Source organism: Aspergillus fischeri, genomic scaffold (assembly GCF_000149645.3).
Source record: "Aspergillus fischeri NRRL 181 1099437636264 genomic scaffold, whole genome shotgun sequence".
Taxonomy (NCBI): Eukaryota; Fungi; Ascomycota; class Eurotiomycetes; order Eurotiales; family Aspergillaceae; genus Aspergillus; species Aspergillus fischeri.
Genome location: NW_001509762.1, coordinates 5026777 through 5043225, shown reverse-complemented (window position 1 = coordinate 5043225; position 16449 = coordinate 5026777). Strand labels below are relative to the sequence as shown.

At 50.1% G+C, this 16449-nt stretch overlaps 7 protein-coding genes across 7 annotated transcripts; 4 read left to right on the top strand and 3 right to left on the bottom strand.

Annotated features, from left to right (window-relative positions):
* Positions 1 to 2145: 2145 nt before the first annotated feature.
* NFIA_089200 (uncharacterized protein) lies at positions 2146 to 3309 on the top strand (the record flags this gene model as incomplete). Its single annotated transcript, XM_001260859.1, has 1 exon — positions 2146 to 3309. One exon carries the CDS (start codon positions 2146 to 2148, stop codon positions 3307 to 3309), a length of 1164 nt encoding a protein of 387 aa, XP_001260860.1.
* A 964-nt stretch (positions 3310 to 4273) lies between these two features.
* Positions 4274 to 5614, bottom strand: NFIA_089190 (uncharacterized protein; the record flags this gene model as incomplete). The annotated part of the gene is made up of 1 exon (XM_001260858.1): positions 4274 to 5614. One exon carries the CDS (start codon positions 5612 to 5614, stop codon positions 4274 to 4276), a length of 1341 nt encoding a protein of 446 aa, XP_001260859.1.
* Positions 5615 to 8300: 2686 nt separating this feature from the next.
* NFIA_089180 (uncharacterized protein) lies at positions 8301 to 8935 on the top strand (the record flags this gene model as incomplete). The annotated part of the gene is made up of 3 exons (XM_001260857.1): positions 8301 to 8342; positions 8375 to 8571; positions 8629 to 8935. The coding sequence occupies 3 exons, from the start codon at positions 8301 to 8303 to the stop codon at positions 8933 to 8935; spliced, it is 546 nt and encodes a 181-aa protein (XP_001260858.1).
* An 857-nt stretch (positions 8936 to 9792) lies between these two features.
* Positions 9793 to 11822, top strand: dbp9 (ATP-dependent DNA/RNA helicase; the record flags this gene model as incomplete). The annotated part of the gene is made up of 4 exons (XM_001260856.1): positions 9793 to 9997; positions 10052 to 10128; positions 10189 to 10667; positions 10724 to 11822. The coding sequence occupies 4 exons, from the start codon at positions 9793 to 9795 to the stop codon at positions 11820 to 11822; spliced, it is 1860 nt and encodes a 619-aa protein (XP_001260857.1).
* A 251-nt stretch (positions 11823 to 12073) lies between these two features.
* Positions 12074 to 13831, bottom strand: NFIA_089160 (uncharacterized protein; the record flags this gene model as incomplete). The annotated part of the gene is made up of 1 exon (XM_001260855.1): positions 12074 to 13831. The coding sequence occupies one exon, from the start codon at positions 13829 to 13831 to the stop codon at positions 12074 to 12076; it is 1758 nt and encodes a 585-aa protein (XP_001260856.1).
* Positions 13832 to 14087: 256 nt separating this feature from the next.
* On the bottom strand, positions 14088 to 14879 carry NFIA_089150 (tafazzin; the record flags this gene model as incomplete). Its single annotated transcript, XM_001260854.1, has 1 exon — positions 14088 to 14879. One exon carries the CDS (start codon positions 14877 to 14879, stop codon positions 14088 to 14090), a length of 792 nt encoding a protein of 263 aa, XP_001260855.1.
* Positions 14880 to 15842: 963 nt separating this feature from the next.
* Positions 15843 to 16338, top strand: NFIA_089140 (mitochondrial 54S ribosomal protein mL60; the record flags this gene model as incomplete). The annotated part of the gene is made up of 3 exons (XM_001260853.1): positions 15843 to 15883; positions 15982 to 16211; positions 16286 to 16338. The coding sequence occupies 3 exons, from the start codon at positions 15843 to 15845 to the stop codon at positions 16336 to 16338; spliced, it is 324 nt and encodes a 107-aa protein (XP_001260854.1).
* Positions 16339 to 16449: the final 111 nt, after the last annotated feature.

Here is a 16449-nt window from a genome sequence, read left to right as displayed (position 1 = left end):
ATGAATTCAGTCCGGCAGGATATCAGCAATTTCTGATCCGAGATTCTCCTATCCCAATCGCTGCCCGAAAACCATTGCGGCCCAATAGTTCTGGCATTGGCCTCCACTGCCGCATCTTCCTTGCTCATGTCTCCATCTTAAAAAATTTTGATCTCAATGAGGGGCAGTTTTCAGTCTTAATTTCTTGAATAAGATGATGCCCCTCTGTCTACATGATTTTCCGTCAGTCTTTTCATGGCCATCCTCTTTTTTAGACATTACCATCAGGCAGCACATTCCTTGTATCAACATAGCGACGACCGGATACCGGCTCAGTTCTAACTTCTAAGTGCTCAGCCTCAAGATCTGTTCATTCCAAAGATCTGAAAAAGGAAAGAATTGTTGCTTGTGAATGGAAATATGATTACCCCGCTTGCCATCTTTGTCTAGTTCTGATAAGATTTAATACACATCTAATGATCTTATTTCATCCCTGGATACAGTCAGAATATTAGACTGAACTAACTGATTCAGGGACCTTCAGATGGTGGGGTGAGCAAATAACATTATTATTACACCGGCATCGAACTCCCTCTAGAAGCACGCTAGAAAACATCTGTCAGTTGAAACCCATGCGTCGGGCATCCTGGTCTATATCAACAATGCTAGGGTTATGCAACTATCAATGGCCATCATGCTGATGACACATATTCAGAACAAAGGTCTGCTGCAGGATCATAAATTTCTATCTATGTAGCCAGGTAAATTTAGAATCCTGAAACCTCAAGGTCATATTTTGGTTGACTGCAGACTCCTTCGATATCCACTCGGGCACAAATGCTATTCTGTCTCTCACATTTCGTCCACAACCATATCCGCCAAACTTTTCTTTGAATCTCTGAGTCATATCTAGATATCAGGTTTCTATGAGAAGTATGTTGGTTCTTACATAGATCAATCAACCTGCGTATCGACTCCTGAATGACCCATCCATCAGGTACGTATTTCCGCAGTGCTTGTAGCTAAGCCATGTACAGCTTACCCAAGAGCCTAACAAGGTCTCTTTTTATGGACGCCTTCCGGATCAGTATCATTTTCAGCTACGGGTGGTATGATCCAGTCTACTCCGTACTTCTTCAGTTGACTGCACTATGTGGTGGATGCTGGTGGTAGATCCTTTGATCGACGGAAGTTAAGAATCACTGGATGTAATTTCCACTTCCCATTGCTTTTTTCAGCAAACTAGTTAGATTTGGTCTTATGTTCAAGCCCATCTGTTTACTGTAAGTTTAGTGCAAGGCTGCCCTTTGGTCTCATGAACCTGCATTAAGCTTCCGTGTTAGCCCAGAGATCTAAGATCCTGGATGCATTCACGAGAAATGCTGAGTTGGACTGTTGATCCCTGCAAGGACTTATTCTATGATTTCCGTGCACTAGTCTGCTATTATTGAGTCGTCATCAAGTCGATCTCATACAATATCATTGAAGAAATCATTTTCAGATACAAAACTGAGCACCAGGCCGTCGGCACCTGTACTTAAAGCTCAGACGAGAGTGGTTATAGGCCCCTAAGGGATATCTTTAAGAGTGTAGCATATTGAAAGACTTGACAATAAAACACACATCTAAAATACTGTGTGTCTTTCTTTTGATCTTGTTAATTCGACTTTTGTTTGTAGGCGTATCATCCATCTTAGTACTGTCGCTTATCGATATCGCCAAATTGGTTAGTTAACTTAGTTAGTTAGTTATCGATAACACAATGACTCAGCAAGTTGCCTGTACAACGCCGATCGCCCAAACAAAAGCGTCATTCCCAGCCTCCCTGATTATATCCAACCACCGCAATTTCAAGGGTTCTACGTTGCTTGACTCAGGTCTACGTCTCTCGGTATATTCTGCGTTTCTTCTCTTTATTTCGTGTAAAACGAATTTGTGAACTGCCAACTGTCGACAGATTTGCTAACATCCATTCCTCATCGGAACCACAGTCATACCCATACCAAGTGGAGCTGAGAGCAACATTCTTTAGAGATACAAAATCCGGGGATCAACCTTAGAGTGTAAAGCCCCTCATTCCACGAGGACCGTCAAAGTGCGCTAAACTGATCTCATCAGAGTTCCGTCTTGAGCTGCGTGCTCTTGACAGCTCTGTTTCTGCCCACTATGCCTCCTGTCCAACTAGTGGGCGACTTCCCCGGTATTTCTCTTGAGTATATTGTCGGCAGAGAGAACCAGGTCGGCAGTCATGACCTTGATACTAGCGACGGCTCCGTTCTTCCATCTCCAGCAGAGGTTGTCAAAACCCTGACCCGCAGAGCAGACGCGGCGAAGACATATGTCCCCGGTCAAGGAACAGTCGACCCCAAGAACATCAACATGCAGGGGCTATTAGCATTATTTGGGTTGATTGGGGCAGCATTTGTTCTTGGCGCCATCTGGTTCTTCTTCTGGGCAAAGAATGGCGGATTCGTCTGGAGAAAAGGAGACTGGGATGAATACAAATCTACCGTTCTGCGACGCAAAGGCCCCGACGGACGAACCCTCAGTAATGCCACGAAGAGTACGAGACTGGGCGGCGGCAGTATCGTTGGCAAAGGGTATAGTGATGATGGGTACACGGTCGCCGACGGATACACAGACACCGCAACGACGATCACCGAAAAGGAGGAAGGAGACCACAAGCGCAAGCGCAGATTCCGGGAGACGGCTAAACAGAAACTCCTGCGCAAACGCAAGGACGAGAACTGGGAGGGCGAAGCCGACGAAGACGTTCGTGCCTACCGCAAGGAGAAACCGGCCCGGATCGGCGGCATCAATTGCGAGGGGGACGGAACCTACCACGGTAGTGACTACGACACCTCCAACCCACCCACCTCCTACAACGCTAGCGAGATGAGCGAGGTACGCGACTACGCGTACGAGCCCCCGCGTCAGAGCCGCAATTTCTCCTTCACGCCCGGAAGCGAGGAGGTCCTGAGTCAGACGACGGAGGAGCGCCAACACCTCCGCGAGCCATCAGCGAGACGACACAATCGTCGCCGAGAGAGACGTCGTGCTCCCCCGACCACCTCATCGCGCCAGGGCAGCCCGCGCAAAAGAGACCGTCAGTCCGTGCCCGGTCATTACACCGAGCCTCTGGATTTCTCGTCAGCGGGCTCCAGATCCGAGTATCAATACTCCAATGTGGAAACGGATGACGGATCGAGGATCAAGCACTACCATCATCCCATCCCAGGACTTAGCAAGGGATACCGCCGCGAAGGCGGACGGAGCAGACGGCGGGACAGTCTGAGCGACAGCGACGGCGACGAAACGCGGTACTCGTGAGAGACTCGAATTTAGCAACGACTTATGGAAATGCGCGCCTTTTTTTTTGCCTTCGTCTTTTTTCGTCTCATTTCCAGCTACAGAGTGTAAATAATACGCCGCTTACATGAAGTTTCATTTTGCGTTTTATGTTCAACGATTGCTACGGGTATGACGAATGGGATGGGATGGATCAGGATGAAACAATACGACAATGGAAGTTTTTACTTTGGCAGGGATGTACGGGCAACGGAGTCTGATCGTGTCATGAAACATATCATCTTATGACTTTTACTTTGAGTTTATTCCCTGAAATCAGCTAAACACTCCTGTAACTAACATGAATGAACGGATAGCCAATTTTATTTGCTCAACGCCAACCACTGCTCCTAAGGGATGACCTCAGCTGAAAAATATCTGAGGAAGGACACTCCATCCGTCCAATACCAGAGTGCGTAGCTGATGCAAGACTATCCACGAGATACCCAGCTCAAAGCACCAACGATACGAGGGACCCCAAGCCACAACCCATCCTTACAAGGACACCCATGCATTACTACGAGCTGAAAGCTCGATCCGCGGAAAAGGGGACAGGGTCAGCTACGGGAGACGTTTCAGACGTCGCAGAATCCATTCATCATTCGGGAATAAAGCTATGCTTGGTTAATATCAGCCATATTGAAATTAGGTATTGTAGTATTGCTGAGAGTTTGATAAGATGCGTCTGCCAATAAACGTGTTCTGATTTGCTGGAATGAAGCCGAAATAGACGAGATGCCGGTGAGGACAATCTTGAAAAGGAGGTGGGGGAAGGAGTTGAATGACACAAGATGAGAAATATTGATGGATGCTACCTATCGATGCGCCGGGCCCAATCCAGGTCTATACATGCCATATGCAAAGTAAACTCGAAACAAATGCAAAACGTGAGATAAGCGACTTGCGGAGGAATAAGAGAAAGGGGTAGACAACGGAAGAGGAAAGTCTATAAAGATAGAGTGCGTAGAGGTGAAATGCAGGAGCCTTCTTTTTTTGGAGTAATGCCGGGCTCAGAGTTGCTTTTCTGTAGCCGAGGTCTGGTGGCCTTGCTTCTCTCGGTAGCGCCCGTGTAATCATAATCATCGGCTTGGGATAAAGTCTGCGGCGAGTTTCGGACTGTATCGTCCGAGAACCACACGGTCAGGGCTAAGCGACTGATATTCGCATCGTCCCACCCTTCATCCGACAACTGCTGGAATTCTGGGGCGGCTTTGAGGCGCGAGATCTCTACTGACGAGTGCCGGAGCTGGTGCAGAAGCCACTTGTTGATGAACATGGCACTGCTGACTCTGGCAGACCCTGGCTCGTAGAAGGGGGAAGAGTCGTCAATCGCCGATGTCTTCAGAGGATCTTCGGGTTGGGATGCGACTTCATCAAGACCCATTCCATATAGAAAATCCATGTCTCCAGTGTACTCTTCGGTCCGGAGTCCTTGTTCGTCGCAGATAGCCCGGAGACGGACAATGTCCAGCATTGTCTCATGGAGTTCCTTCCGGATTTGCGTCCTTGACCCGTCGTATGACCGCAAGAATTGTAGAGACTCCTCATCCAGAGCGATATTGAGCGAGCTTCGCAGCCTCTGTTTGTCAACAATGGTGTACCACTGTGAATCCAGCTCCGCCAAGCGCTCTTGTAGTATCCGCGCATCTCCCACTCGTGAGAGGTAATCAAACACGGCAGGTGGGTATTCCAGAGGCTCGTCATGGAACGAGCGTGCGCCATCATCGGAGGCGCTGCTATCAGCCTGAAGGGTTCCCTTCGATAGTCCTGGTGGCGACTCACCCAATGATTTCGCGAACCGCTGCATAGACTGGATGAGCACATACTCATCTTGATCCAGCTCGTCTTCCATCCGATGATATGCTTGCTCCAGGTCCAAGTAAGATTCCGTGGCCGACTCAAGCCCTTCAATCAGGTCGGCGAGCTGGTGATCTCGCGCGAGAAGCGAGTTGAGTCTCTTCATCAGCGCGGCTCTATGCTTTCCCTCATCTTCTCGCTTGTAGCGTAGAGCAACGCGCATTTCTCGCGCCCGAAGCCTTCTAGCAGAGACAGCCTCTAATTGTTCGATCAGCCGCCCACTTGCGGCCCTGGGTCCAAGTGACGGCACATGGCCACGAGCTTCGCTGGGCTGGTGGGAACCTTGCGACTTCCAATCCTGTCCATGGTCCTCCTGTAGATCATCTGAATGCTCTGTTGGGTTTGTTGGAGATGGCAAAACATCAGCATCCGTGTCCCTAAAGGAATCGCTATGAGACCCGGCCAGTCCGTGCAAGAGTCTGCACACCATACTGTTGTGCTCTGCATGATCATCGTGACCTCCCGAGGTACCAGGTTGAGATAACCTCCTGTGGGGAAAGCTTAAGAACGACGTGGTGCCTGGACCTGGACCCAGTGGATCGGCATGAAGATCCAGCTCCACAGTGTTAGAGGGCCGAATGTCCCCTTTCCTCCTCTGCGCATCATGCGAAATTTTTTAAGTCACTTGGGAGAGCTCTGAAAGACAAGGGTAACAACTGAACATAAGCGACTCACCCCTTTGTAGGTTGGATTTGGATCCTTCATCCGACCCGGCCAAGACCCCATCTCGCAACTACAACAGATCAGGTAGTGGAAGCTTCCTTTATGCTTACATCTTCTGGGTCCAGGAGACCGGGCAAAAGAGTGAAGAAAGGAGATTAACCGTGTATCAAAATTTCTCTCCTAGCCCACGTGTGTCCCGATTGTTGGACTACTGTGTTGTTCTGCCACAGAAAGGGGGGGTTAGGCCGGAATGCTTTTTTCTGTTTACTGTGTGCCTTGTTGCTTCACATTTCTCCCGAGATTTGTCCAGCACCAATATAATACTGACCTGGTCTGCTTTGTTATTGTTTGCTTTTCCCCGGTAGTCTTATTCTTTCATGGTTTTGTTCCTTGGTCTTTGGGTCATTTTCTAATAAGCCGGATGAAAGGGATATTGCCCATATATTCCCTATTTTCCTTGCCTGGATGCGTCACGTTGATGAGTCTCATAGGCGGACGCCAGCATCACTCTGTGCGACCTCCCAATCACCAGGCCGGAATGTCGACAGGCATCATTTCCTGTTAACTCGCAGTTCTCCCCATGACTTCCAATAATAAAAGATTCAGATGCTTGAAAGGACAAAATATATTGATGACAGCCTTGCGAGAGTGTTTCGTGAGTCGTGGCTTTCCAACCACACGGGAGCGTTCGGCCTTCCCGTGCCGTCTTATTGGTGCTACTTATCTTGTGAAGCTGATGATGCGCTACTGAGCGTCTTCTACTGGTCAGACGGACCAAGCCGTGTAGTCTCCGTTCGAGGTGCAGTAGTAGTTCCTGTCAGACCCCTCCCCAATTTCGTGGAGAGACCATGAACTAAGCATGGATGGTTAGCAAAGCGTCCATACGCCAACCCCCCCTTCGAGGCCAATCAAGAAAAAGAGGGTGCTTATCCCGGACCTCGTAAAGCCAGATGCGACTTTCCTGGGTCGATTGTCATGTGCGACATTTCATCTACGAGTAGGATTCGAACAACAAAGTAGCCACACATACCTGGCGCTCATCGTGCATCGAAGCTGTTCGGTCAATCTGATCATTTTATCAATATGGAGGGAAGTGAGTGACAGCAGAAGAGCCTCAATTCGGCTCCTTCAGCCCAGCTATGTCAGTATGGGTTGCCACTACCGTCTGGTTGCCTTTAAGCAGCCATGCAGTCCAATAGTCCAACTGTTTGAGAGCTTCGACTCTCGCACCTCCAGATCTTCTCGATCAAAGTATTTCGATCAATCCAAGCAGTGACTTATTCAATTGTGACTTGTCTTCAACTTTCGGGAAATGAAGTATGGCCAATTCTGGAAGAAGGCACCGACATCAGCGTCCTAGTGGTAGGAGGCCTGCACAAACATTACCTCGGATTCGTCGCAGAAAGCTCATTCATGCATTTAGCTACTCATCGTGACGACGGAGGACAACGCGATCGATCAGCCAGACACGAGGAGTCGAACTTAAGACGGTAGAAAGAAAATTCCATGGCTGCTCACGGTCAATGCTGATGTGACTTGCTTAAGTGATGTTCCACGCTCGTCGTCAGCTCTTCTCTACCGAGATGAAAGTGGTAATCCTACAAGCGATGTGACTCTCGCATCCCCTTCATATGGCCTGTCGTCTCGACGTGGTGGACAGCCGAACAATTTTCCAGCGTATGTTGAAAGCATATAACTTACCTGGGAGGTATGGTCCATGATATGAAAGGTACTGACGGGAGGAAACTTGAATAGTGTTCAGAATATACAACAGAGCTCCCTGCGCCATTCAGTCCATAGCTCGACCTCACCCATCAATTATCCTTCTGATGTCTATGATGGAGACGTGGCCACTGAACGTGCATACAACACCCGGAGTAATTATCGTGCATCTGCTGGGGACTACAATTCTACGGCCATGGACACTCTGACTACTGATTTTGCACATATGGGAACACGCTTCCCAACCCAGGGACCCAGCGACCTAGACAACGATATTTTGGCGAGTCGTGATTATCAGCCGGCAAGTCCTCGCAAGCAACACCAGCATAATCATTTTCCAGCGTCTGGATACAGTCCACCAGTCTTGACTCTCTCGCGCAATCCTGGAGTGCATCAAATTGCCAGTGGTCGCATGATGTACAGTCCTATGCCTGGAATAGGTTCAGATCATACAGAAACACACGTCACATCCGAACAGAGCAGTCCTCCGCTTGGAGTGAGTGAGCATCTGCAGTCCAGATACGACACGTCTCTAATGGCAATATAGACTCTGCGAAACCGAAAGGCTTACAGCATCCGCGGTGAATCAGGCGGGGTGTATGAAACCCCTCTCGATTGGCGTATGTAACATATATTGCCCATCGCCCACCTTCAACCATCTAATAATCTCTAGGCTACCAAGTGCAGAGGTCTCCTAGCGAGTTCTTTATCGTGGGAAGGGTAAGAACTATATGAGGAGCCCCCAGATCACCTCTCTTCTGCAGACCCTTTCCGTACTATCTGCACCTTCTGACAACTTGTACAGGTCTTTGCAATCCTCTGGCATGAAGGCAGAGGACAACAAGGAACCGTAATTTCACAAGGAACCGTGATCTCGGACTTACACAGCCAAGGCAGATCCACCCAAAACCAGTTCACCCGAGGCAGGTTTGGAGAGGAGATCTTCAGCGGTATCCGGCGCATGGTGGTTGTCAAAGCGATGAGCCAATGCGCCTGGTGTGTGTAAGTCAAGCCCATTGAGGAGCTATCCTACCAACCAACGCTGATTATACTGTTCAGACCCATCACCACTTATGGCGGAAAAGGAGTAGCCAAACCCGGCGTCGACCCAGCAAAACATGCCATTGTGTATATGCGGGGATCTGTGCCGACTTGCAAAGCTGATGAGCCACGAATGACCAAGGAACCCTTGGAAATCGAACCAGCGAGGCCTGAGGAGAGACTCGATGAGATGTCTCGTCTGAATTTCGGCAAGGTCTACACCGTCGAACATAATGTCAAAGTGCGCCATGTTGGGATGATATCCTGGACCTCAATGGTCAAATTCAGAGGCTACGCGAGTAATGAATTCAGACTCGATATTTAATGCAGCTTCAACATGTTTCAAGTGCAAGATTTCCATACGGTCAAGATTGTTTGCTTTTGGTGCTCGGGGTGGACACTGTCCCTGTGTCCAACTTTCAGCTCCTTTCTGAGCGTAATTCCCGAATACGATCTCTAACGAGACTTCGGTGCTATCCACTATACGATTTCATCAAGTTTACTCGTTGCTCAGCCTTCTGCCGCTCTAGGAGCACCAGCCCAACAAATACGGTACACGAGCTGATAACCAGTGCAGCTGATTTTCTATTGCTGGTTCTTTTCCTGATTCTTCGCTCTTTTGTTCGCGCTTTTTCAAGTTCTTTTTGGGCTGGAAGGGTGACTGTCACCGAATACGTATTTGCAGCATACCAGATTAACGACAGAGTTTGATCTAGGTAAAAATAATTTGTTCTCAACGCCATTTAGTGTCTATGAATACGGCTTGAAGCACACCAGTGCAGATTTGTATGTGCGATTGCCTTTTCGGGCCATTTTCATGATTCATGTTGCTATCACTTCAGTGTTTCATAAGCATCTTCGCCTGTTGAACTGTCTGAGATGAGTATATGACATAATCAAATTGTTTTGAATTATCTTTTGTTAAGCAATCAAGAAGGGGATAGGAAGAAGTAAATAATACAACATCGAAAAAAATGTCAACATCATTGTTGGATGAGGCTAGCCGGAAGTGGCACCATCAAAGGAGCAAATAGTGGAGAAAATACTGCCGCGGGAATCTCACCGCCCGACAGAATTTCTGAAACCGCCCGAACGAGGAAAACTTTCCAGTCTGCAATATCCTACAATCAAGCCAGCTTCAAGGGTCTTTCTCAACGGCTTTTGGAACTCTGTGTCGTCAAAATGAAACGCAAGCTTGATGCCAATGATGTCCCTTCAACCGAGGTTGCAGAGGAAAAGGAGACAAAAGATGCGGACAACACCGATTTCGAAAGCCTCAATCTCGATCCCCGACTGCGCCAAGCTTTGATCAGAGAACAATTCACGAAGCCTACTCCCGTTCAATCCAAGGCCATTCCGCTCGCGCTTGAGGGCAAGGATATTCTAGGTAAGCACAGAGGCTTCGGTATGTGCTATGGTTTGACGCCGCTAATGAAATCAGCCCGTGCGAAGACAGGGTCTGGAAAGACTGCGGCCTATGTCCTCCCAATTTTACAGACGATCCTTCAGAAGAAAGCTGTACGTTATCCTAGGCTCATATTCCAGAAGACGAATGTTCTAAAACGCATGATTGTCTAGGCCGATCCCTCGTTAAAGGCTACCACTGGCCTCGTCCTCGTTCCCACCCGAGAGCTTGCGGAACAAGTTCAGAGTGTTATCATCAAATTTTCTGCATTCTGCGGCAAAGATGTTCGCTCCGTGAACCTTACGCAGAAAGTTTCCGATGCTGTACAGCGCACAATGCTCGCCGATTACCCGGACCTGATTGTATCCACTCCCGCTCGTGTGATTGCCAACCTGGGTACTTCGGCTTTGTCATTGGAACATTTGACGCACCTTGTAATCGATGAAGCGGATCTGGTTCTTTCGTATGGTTATGATGAGGATATCAATGCATTGGCGAAGGCGATTCCCCGCGGTGTGCAGACATTCCTGATGAGTGCAACCCTCACGTCGGAAGTTGATACCCTGAAGGGCTTGTTCTGTCGGAGTCCTGTGATTCTGAAGTTGGAAGACAAGGAGGATGAGGGTGCTGGTATCAGTCAGTTTGTCGTTAGGTATGATCGATTGTTCTAACTGAGAATGCTTGGCGTCTGGCTAACGATTGTGGCAGGTGCGCGGAAGATGAGAAGTTCCTCCTGACCTACGTCATTTTCAAACTGCAGTTGATTAAAGGCAAAGTCATTATCTTTGTTGGCGATATTGACCGTTGTTATCGCCTCAAGCTCTTCCTCGAGCAATTTGGAATCAAAAGCTGTGTCCTCAATTCCGAGCTGCCAATCAATTCTCGGATTCACGTTGTGCAGGAGTTCAACAAGGGTGTTTACGATATCATCATTGCAGCTGATGAGCAAGAAGTGATGGGATCGCGGACATCTTCCAAGAAATCCAAGGAGGCCACTGACGGAGACGATGAGGCCAAGGACAAGATGGGCTCCAGTGAAGACGAGGATAACGAACCAGAACAGAGCGGCAAATCTGCCCGCCCAGAGAAACGTCGTAAGACATCAGGAAAAGCCAAGGATTACGGAATATCACGCGGCATCGACTTCCAGAACGTCGCCTGCGTTCTAAACTTCGACCTCCCTACCACTTCCAAGTCCTACACCCACCGCATCGGCCGTACAGGAAGAGCCGGCAAAGCCGGCATGGCCCTGTCATTCGTCGTCCCAGCGGACGAATTCGGCAAACACAAGCCCACCAGTTTCCCAACCGCCAAGCACGACGAGTCCGTATTGGCGAAGATCGTCAAGAAACAAGCCAAGCTCGGCCACGAGGTGAAACCCTACCATTTCGAGATGAAGCAGGTCGATGCCTTCCGGTATCGTATGACAGATGCCCTTCGCGCAGTCACACGGTTGGCCATCCAGGAAGCACGTGCGCGCGAAATCCGCCAGGAACTGGTCAAGAGCGAGAAGCTCAAGCGGCACTTTGAAGAGAACCCCGAAGAACTCAAGCAACTGCGCCATGACGGCGAGCTTCGCGCAGCGCGGATTCAACCACATCTGAAACACATTCCGGATTATCTGATGCCGAGCAAGGGAAGGAAGGGCATCTCCAGCGAGGACGTTGGGTTTGTTGGTTTCAGGAAATCTGGAGACAATCGGATTCGCAAAGCTAGAGAGAAGAATCGGGGTAAGGGTAAGGGGCGGAAACCCTCCGGCGTGAGGAAGGTGGACCCGCTCAAGACCTTCAACCGGGGTCGCAAGTGATAGGGTATGTTGATGGATGTGTCTTTCAGGATAGATCTGGAAGGGAATACAAAAGTTTGAAATGGCTGCATAATCATGTACATACGGGCGATTCTAAATCTATAGATACCAAGTGTTATTTTCTATTGACGTAAGTGTCATGCAAGGCGCCGCCAGGCTTCTCAAAAAGTCGTCAGTCTAATGTATTATTTGATCCTTATGGAATGCTCCTGTATATGTGCTGTAATCGATATCACTGCAACGGGTGCAGATCATGAGACAAAACTTCGATAATCTGCCCCAAGAAATTTCTTAAGGATGCCGACATCCAATCCCTCCAAGCCAAAAGAAAAATGCACCCACTTTCCTCGTCCGCTCTGCCGAAGCTGCAGAATATTTCTCTGCACCGCTTTCGCAGAACGTAGAGTCTCTCGGTAGTACTCCAACTCCTTCTCTCGCCTGTACTTGATGCGTTCGACTTCAACGTCCCACGGAAGGTCCGGAGTATCGGACGGAGCGGGAGATGGCGCATGGATGGACGAAGCAAGAGATCGCGATGGAGATGATGGCAGTCGCTCAGCTGCGCCGCTTTGCGGTACGGCAAACTCACTGTCGTCAACATGAGGGAGCCACCCAGGTCCTAGGCGAATATATTCGATATCCCTCCAAGATCCGTTCCATTCGGGACCCGAGGGTAGTGCCTCGCCGTCCGGGCTGACGCCTTCCCAAGTCAACGCAGGGATCCAATCGCCGCAGCCTTCGAGATCCAACCACTTCAGACAATATGTCACGCGCGAGAGTCTGCGCAGAATGGCAGCTGCTTCGGCCCAGTTGTTCTCCATTCCAGAGTAAGAGTCTGTACCGCCGTAAGCGAAGGTGAGGGATCGTTGGGTGGGATGCCTGATGCGCGCGTCCATAGCGTTCGGGGTAACTGTTGGTAAAGGCCAGTGCGCCAAAGAGAGATGAGTAATTGTTGATAGACGCGATAGAAGGTCGACAAGGGCGTTCCAGTTCGCAGCCGCGGGTTTGGGGTGCGCTAAGGAGAGGAAACGAAGATTTTGGAAGCGAAGGCCCTGGCTTAATGCCTTGGGGATGGGCATATTAGGACTTTCATCCGTCAATTCATCTTCTTCGTCATCGACCTCTTCCCATGATGACGGAACGGGCTCTTTAGCCTTGCCTTGCACAAGACTTGCTCCTGACTTGTTCGAGAGTAAAAGTTCATGTGAGAGCTGCTTTATAGTCATCCAGCGCCCTAATGCACTGCTCAAATCCAGACGCAAGATCTCTGAGTCGCCATCTTCGGTTATATCCCCAGCATCACCACTCTCATGGCCATCGGTACTGAATTTCTCAAACAGAGGCTCCAGCCCATGCATCAGCCCTTTCAGAGGTTGGTCTCCCGCATAGATAGCAATATAGCTCAGCAGCAAAATCTTAACGTGACTGGGCAGCACAGCCAGGAATTGCCCATCGTATTCGATATGCCATGCCCATTGCGACGCCATGGTCTTCAGAACCATGTGCAACAAGTCCGACTTGCGCGGGAACGTCGTCCCCGGCAGCCGATCCAACCGGTATATAATCCTCTCTACTCGCGCAGCATTTGTAGCATTCAAATCTTCACCCGATGTATCCTTATCATGACTCCCCAAGAGCCAGCTCTGGGGAGGCGGCGGTCCGGGAGTCCTCCTCAGCCGTCGTCCAGTAACTCCGACGCGGCGTACTTCCGGGCGGGGACGAGGTGGCAGGGTTTCAGGGAGCTCTAGCAAGTTCCGTAGTGACGGATGGACCGATCGAGGAGCGACAACCCGGGTTGGGCTGCCGGCGCCATCTTCAGGCGAGCGGGAAACCTGCGTGCGACGGAGATGGTTGATCAGGTCGTTGACAGATGGTGTCGATGTGCTTGAGGACGACGGCTGCGAAGCGTGAAACTGCTCATTTTGGTTACGAGGGCCGGACGAGAGTAAAGTATGATGAGCGGGACTGACAGGCTTCGCGAAGGAGTGTTTGTGATGCTTTTTGGGCATAGAGAATATGATAACAGAGAGGAACGAGAAGCAGGCGGGGTGTTGACGGAGCGGCGTTGGAGAAGCTGGTGGGGGGGGGGGGGGGGGGTTTAGTTTCTACCCGCGGATGATTTCGTCCCCCTCAGCTGGAGAAGAGAACAGGGCTGGACTCGACTCCGGAACAGCTAAACAACGTTCTATATCCTCAATTTTATGTACACGGACCATTCGTAATCTTACATATGTACCTAATGAACAAAGAGTAGGCGAGCCTGACTCATATGTCCCTTACCCACGACTCATCTTTCATTTTGCCTTCTCGTTGCGGACCTTCTTCAATCCATGTCTCCGCGAGACCATGTTTGGGGTCTTCATCGGAGAGGCCTCTAGTCCGTCTTACCTCCAAGACAAGATCCCGGACCTTCTTGGTAACCTCCTTTCGCAGCTCGACCGCCTCTTCGTCGTGCAGCAGTTCGTCGCTAAGCACCCCGAGGGGAAGGTTGCGAGACTCCGGTGACGCCATCTCGGCCTTTGCCTTAATCTCACGCCATCTTCTTCTCATGTCGCCAAAGACAGCCTCGGAATCTACCTTCTTTCCAAATGTGATGCTAATGTTCTTCCCTACTCGGGGCAGAAATCGAGGAAAGCCACGGCTTTCGTGCATGACCTGGTCAAATCCCTCCAGCCAGATTGGGACAACGTCAGGACACTCGTTTGCTTCCAATATCAATCGAGCGACGCCCCACTTGAAATAACGCATCGTTTTGTTCGGAGCCTGGTGTATTTTCCCCTCGGGAAAGATGTGGACCCAGGAGTATGAGTTGCAGGCGTAGGCAGACGGTGCCAGATGTGAGTCCATTCCAGTAGTGGTGTACGCCGTAGGGAGATCCGAGAATGGATCGACGCAGATGTTCTCTAGGCTCCAGTGCTGTCTTTCAGGAGGCGGGAGATGTGGATCTGGAGGGAACGGCCCCTTCGACAACAACCGGATAGCCTGGGTCACGGCTGGCTGCGCCAACCCGCCATGGGGCGAATGTGCTAGTCGATGTGTGGGTAGGACTTGGCCCATCGTGAAGAAGAGAGCTAGAGGTCTACTCAGGTCCGGCTGGTTAGCCGCAACACCATGACCAGATAGTGTGTTGTTTCATCATACCGGCTTTGATAACAGATATCATGGCTGCCAAAGCCCCATCTCTTGTTGGACGAGGAAAGTCCAAAATTCCACCGTAACGGGATCGCTCCCCACATGATCGGATCATCCATACTGCTCGAGTCAGCGACAACGGTAAGCTTCGTTGAAGTCGCAGATGGGTGTCGCCTCAAGCTTCAAGGCGCATCGTAACGTACGTACACGCTAATATGGTTCGATACTGTCGAATCAATCCCATGTCAGCAGTTGACCTCCGCGCAGCGATCAGACAGAAGCAGAGAAAATTTGTAGAGTAAAGAGGATCGATACCTGTCAGCAAACCCCTCGTCCTTCGCGACGTATCCTGTCGAGATTCAAGTAATTCCAGAAAGGGCTCCAAGCCATTGATTTCCGGACGACTACACATGTACAAGAACGAACGGCATAATGCAGCGACTCCGAAAATCGTCGTAGCCGAAAGCGCTCTCCAAGGAAGAGAAGGGCAATCGCCCGTCGCGCTGCGATCCGTAGAACGGGACATGGTATACAGCTCTACCGAGAAGAATCCATGGACAAAGGTAGATAAACAACAGATGCAGCGAGAACAAAAGACTGCTGCACTTGATAATGCCAACAAGGGCCAAAGAAAGATTGAAGAGCAATGAGGGGAGGAAGACCTACATAAATCCCCCAGACAGAGACGAGCGGCGTGAAAGCAAGAGACGCCTTCATTGGCTTTGGTTTTGGCTTTGCGGCCGCGGAGGTCGGAGGCGAGCACGGACCACCCAGCACCTCCGAACCTCCAGAATACAAGTATTTTCACCCCGAGTCTGCCCATCACCGACAGCGACAGTGCAATTCTTGCAGCACTTTCAGCGAACAACTTGACAGGATACCGTCAAGATGTTCAAGGCCTCGTCACCGCTCTTCTCGGGTCTTCTCTGGTACGCCCCATGCCCCTGACGGAGCCTCTGCAGTGGCTCTTCCCCTCTGTCCTTTTTCACTACCATAAAGCACACGACTAATGGGAGCGAACGAACAGGAAGATCCCATGGCGTATTTCACAGCCCCAAAAAGCACGGCAACGGAAGCGTCTACGCGCCGTTGACCGGGTAGTCGACACCCTGAGCGCCGCCTTGCGACGAAACGGCCAGAGCACAAAAGCCGTTGATCGGTGGTATGCGGAAATGCCTCGGGAGGAAGAGATGTTGCCCAAGGACAAGTACACGCTGTTCGATAAGAAGGAAAAGACCTATCGGAAGGGTATTCACAGTACGTTTGTCTCGACACTGTCACTAACCTGTTCTCAAGGCCGATATATGAGGATGCTGACAATTCGCTTTTAGAACTGCCCAAGTGGACAAGAGTCAGCCAGCGCTTGAACCCTCCCGGTTTCTAAGTTCTCTAGTTCGACGCACAATACTCTTCAAAACCGTCCATACAATCCGCTGAAAATGTTTGTACAATACACCACAGCCCTTATCGGCTAGATCCTCTGATGGAGGTCGAG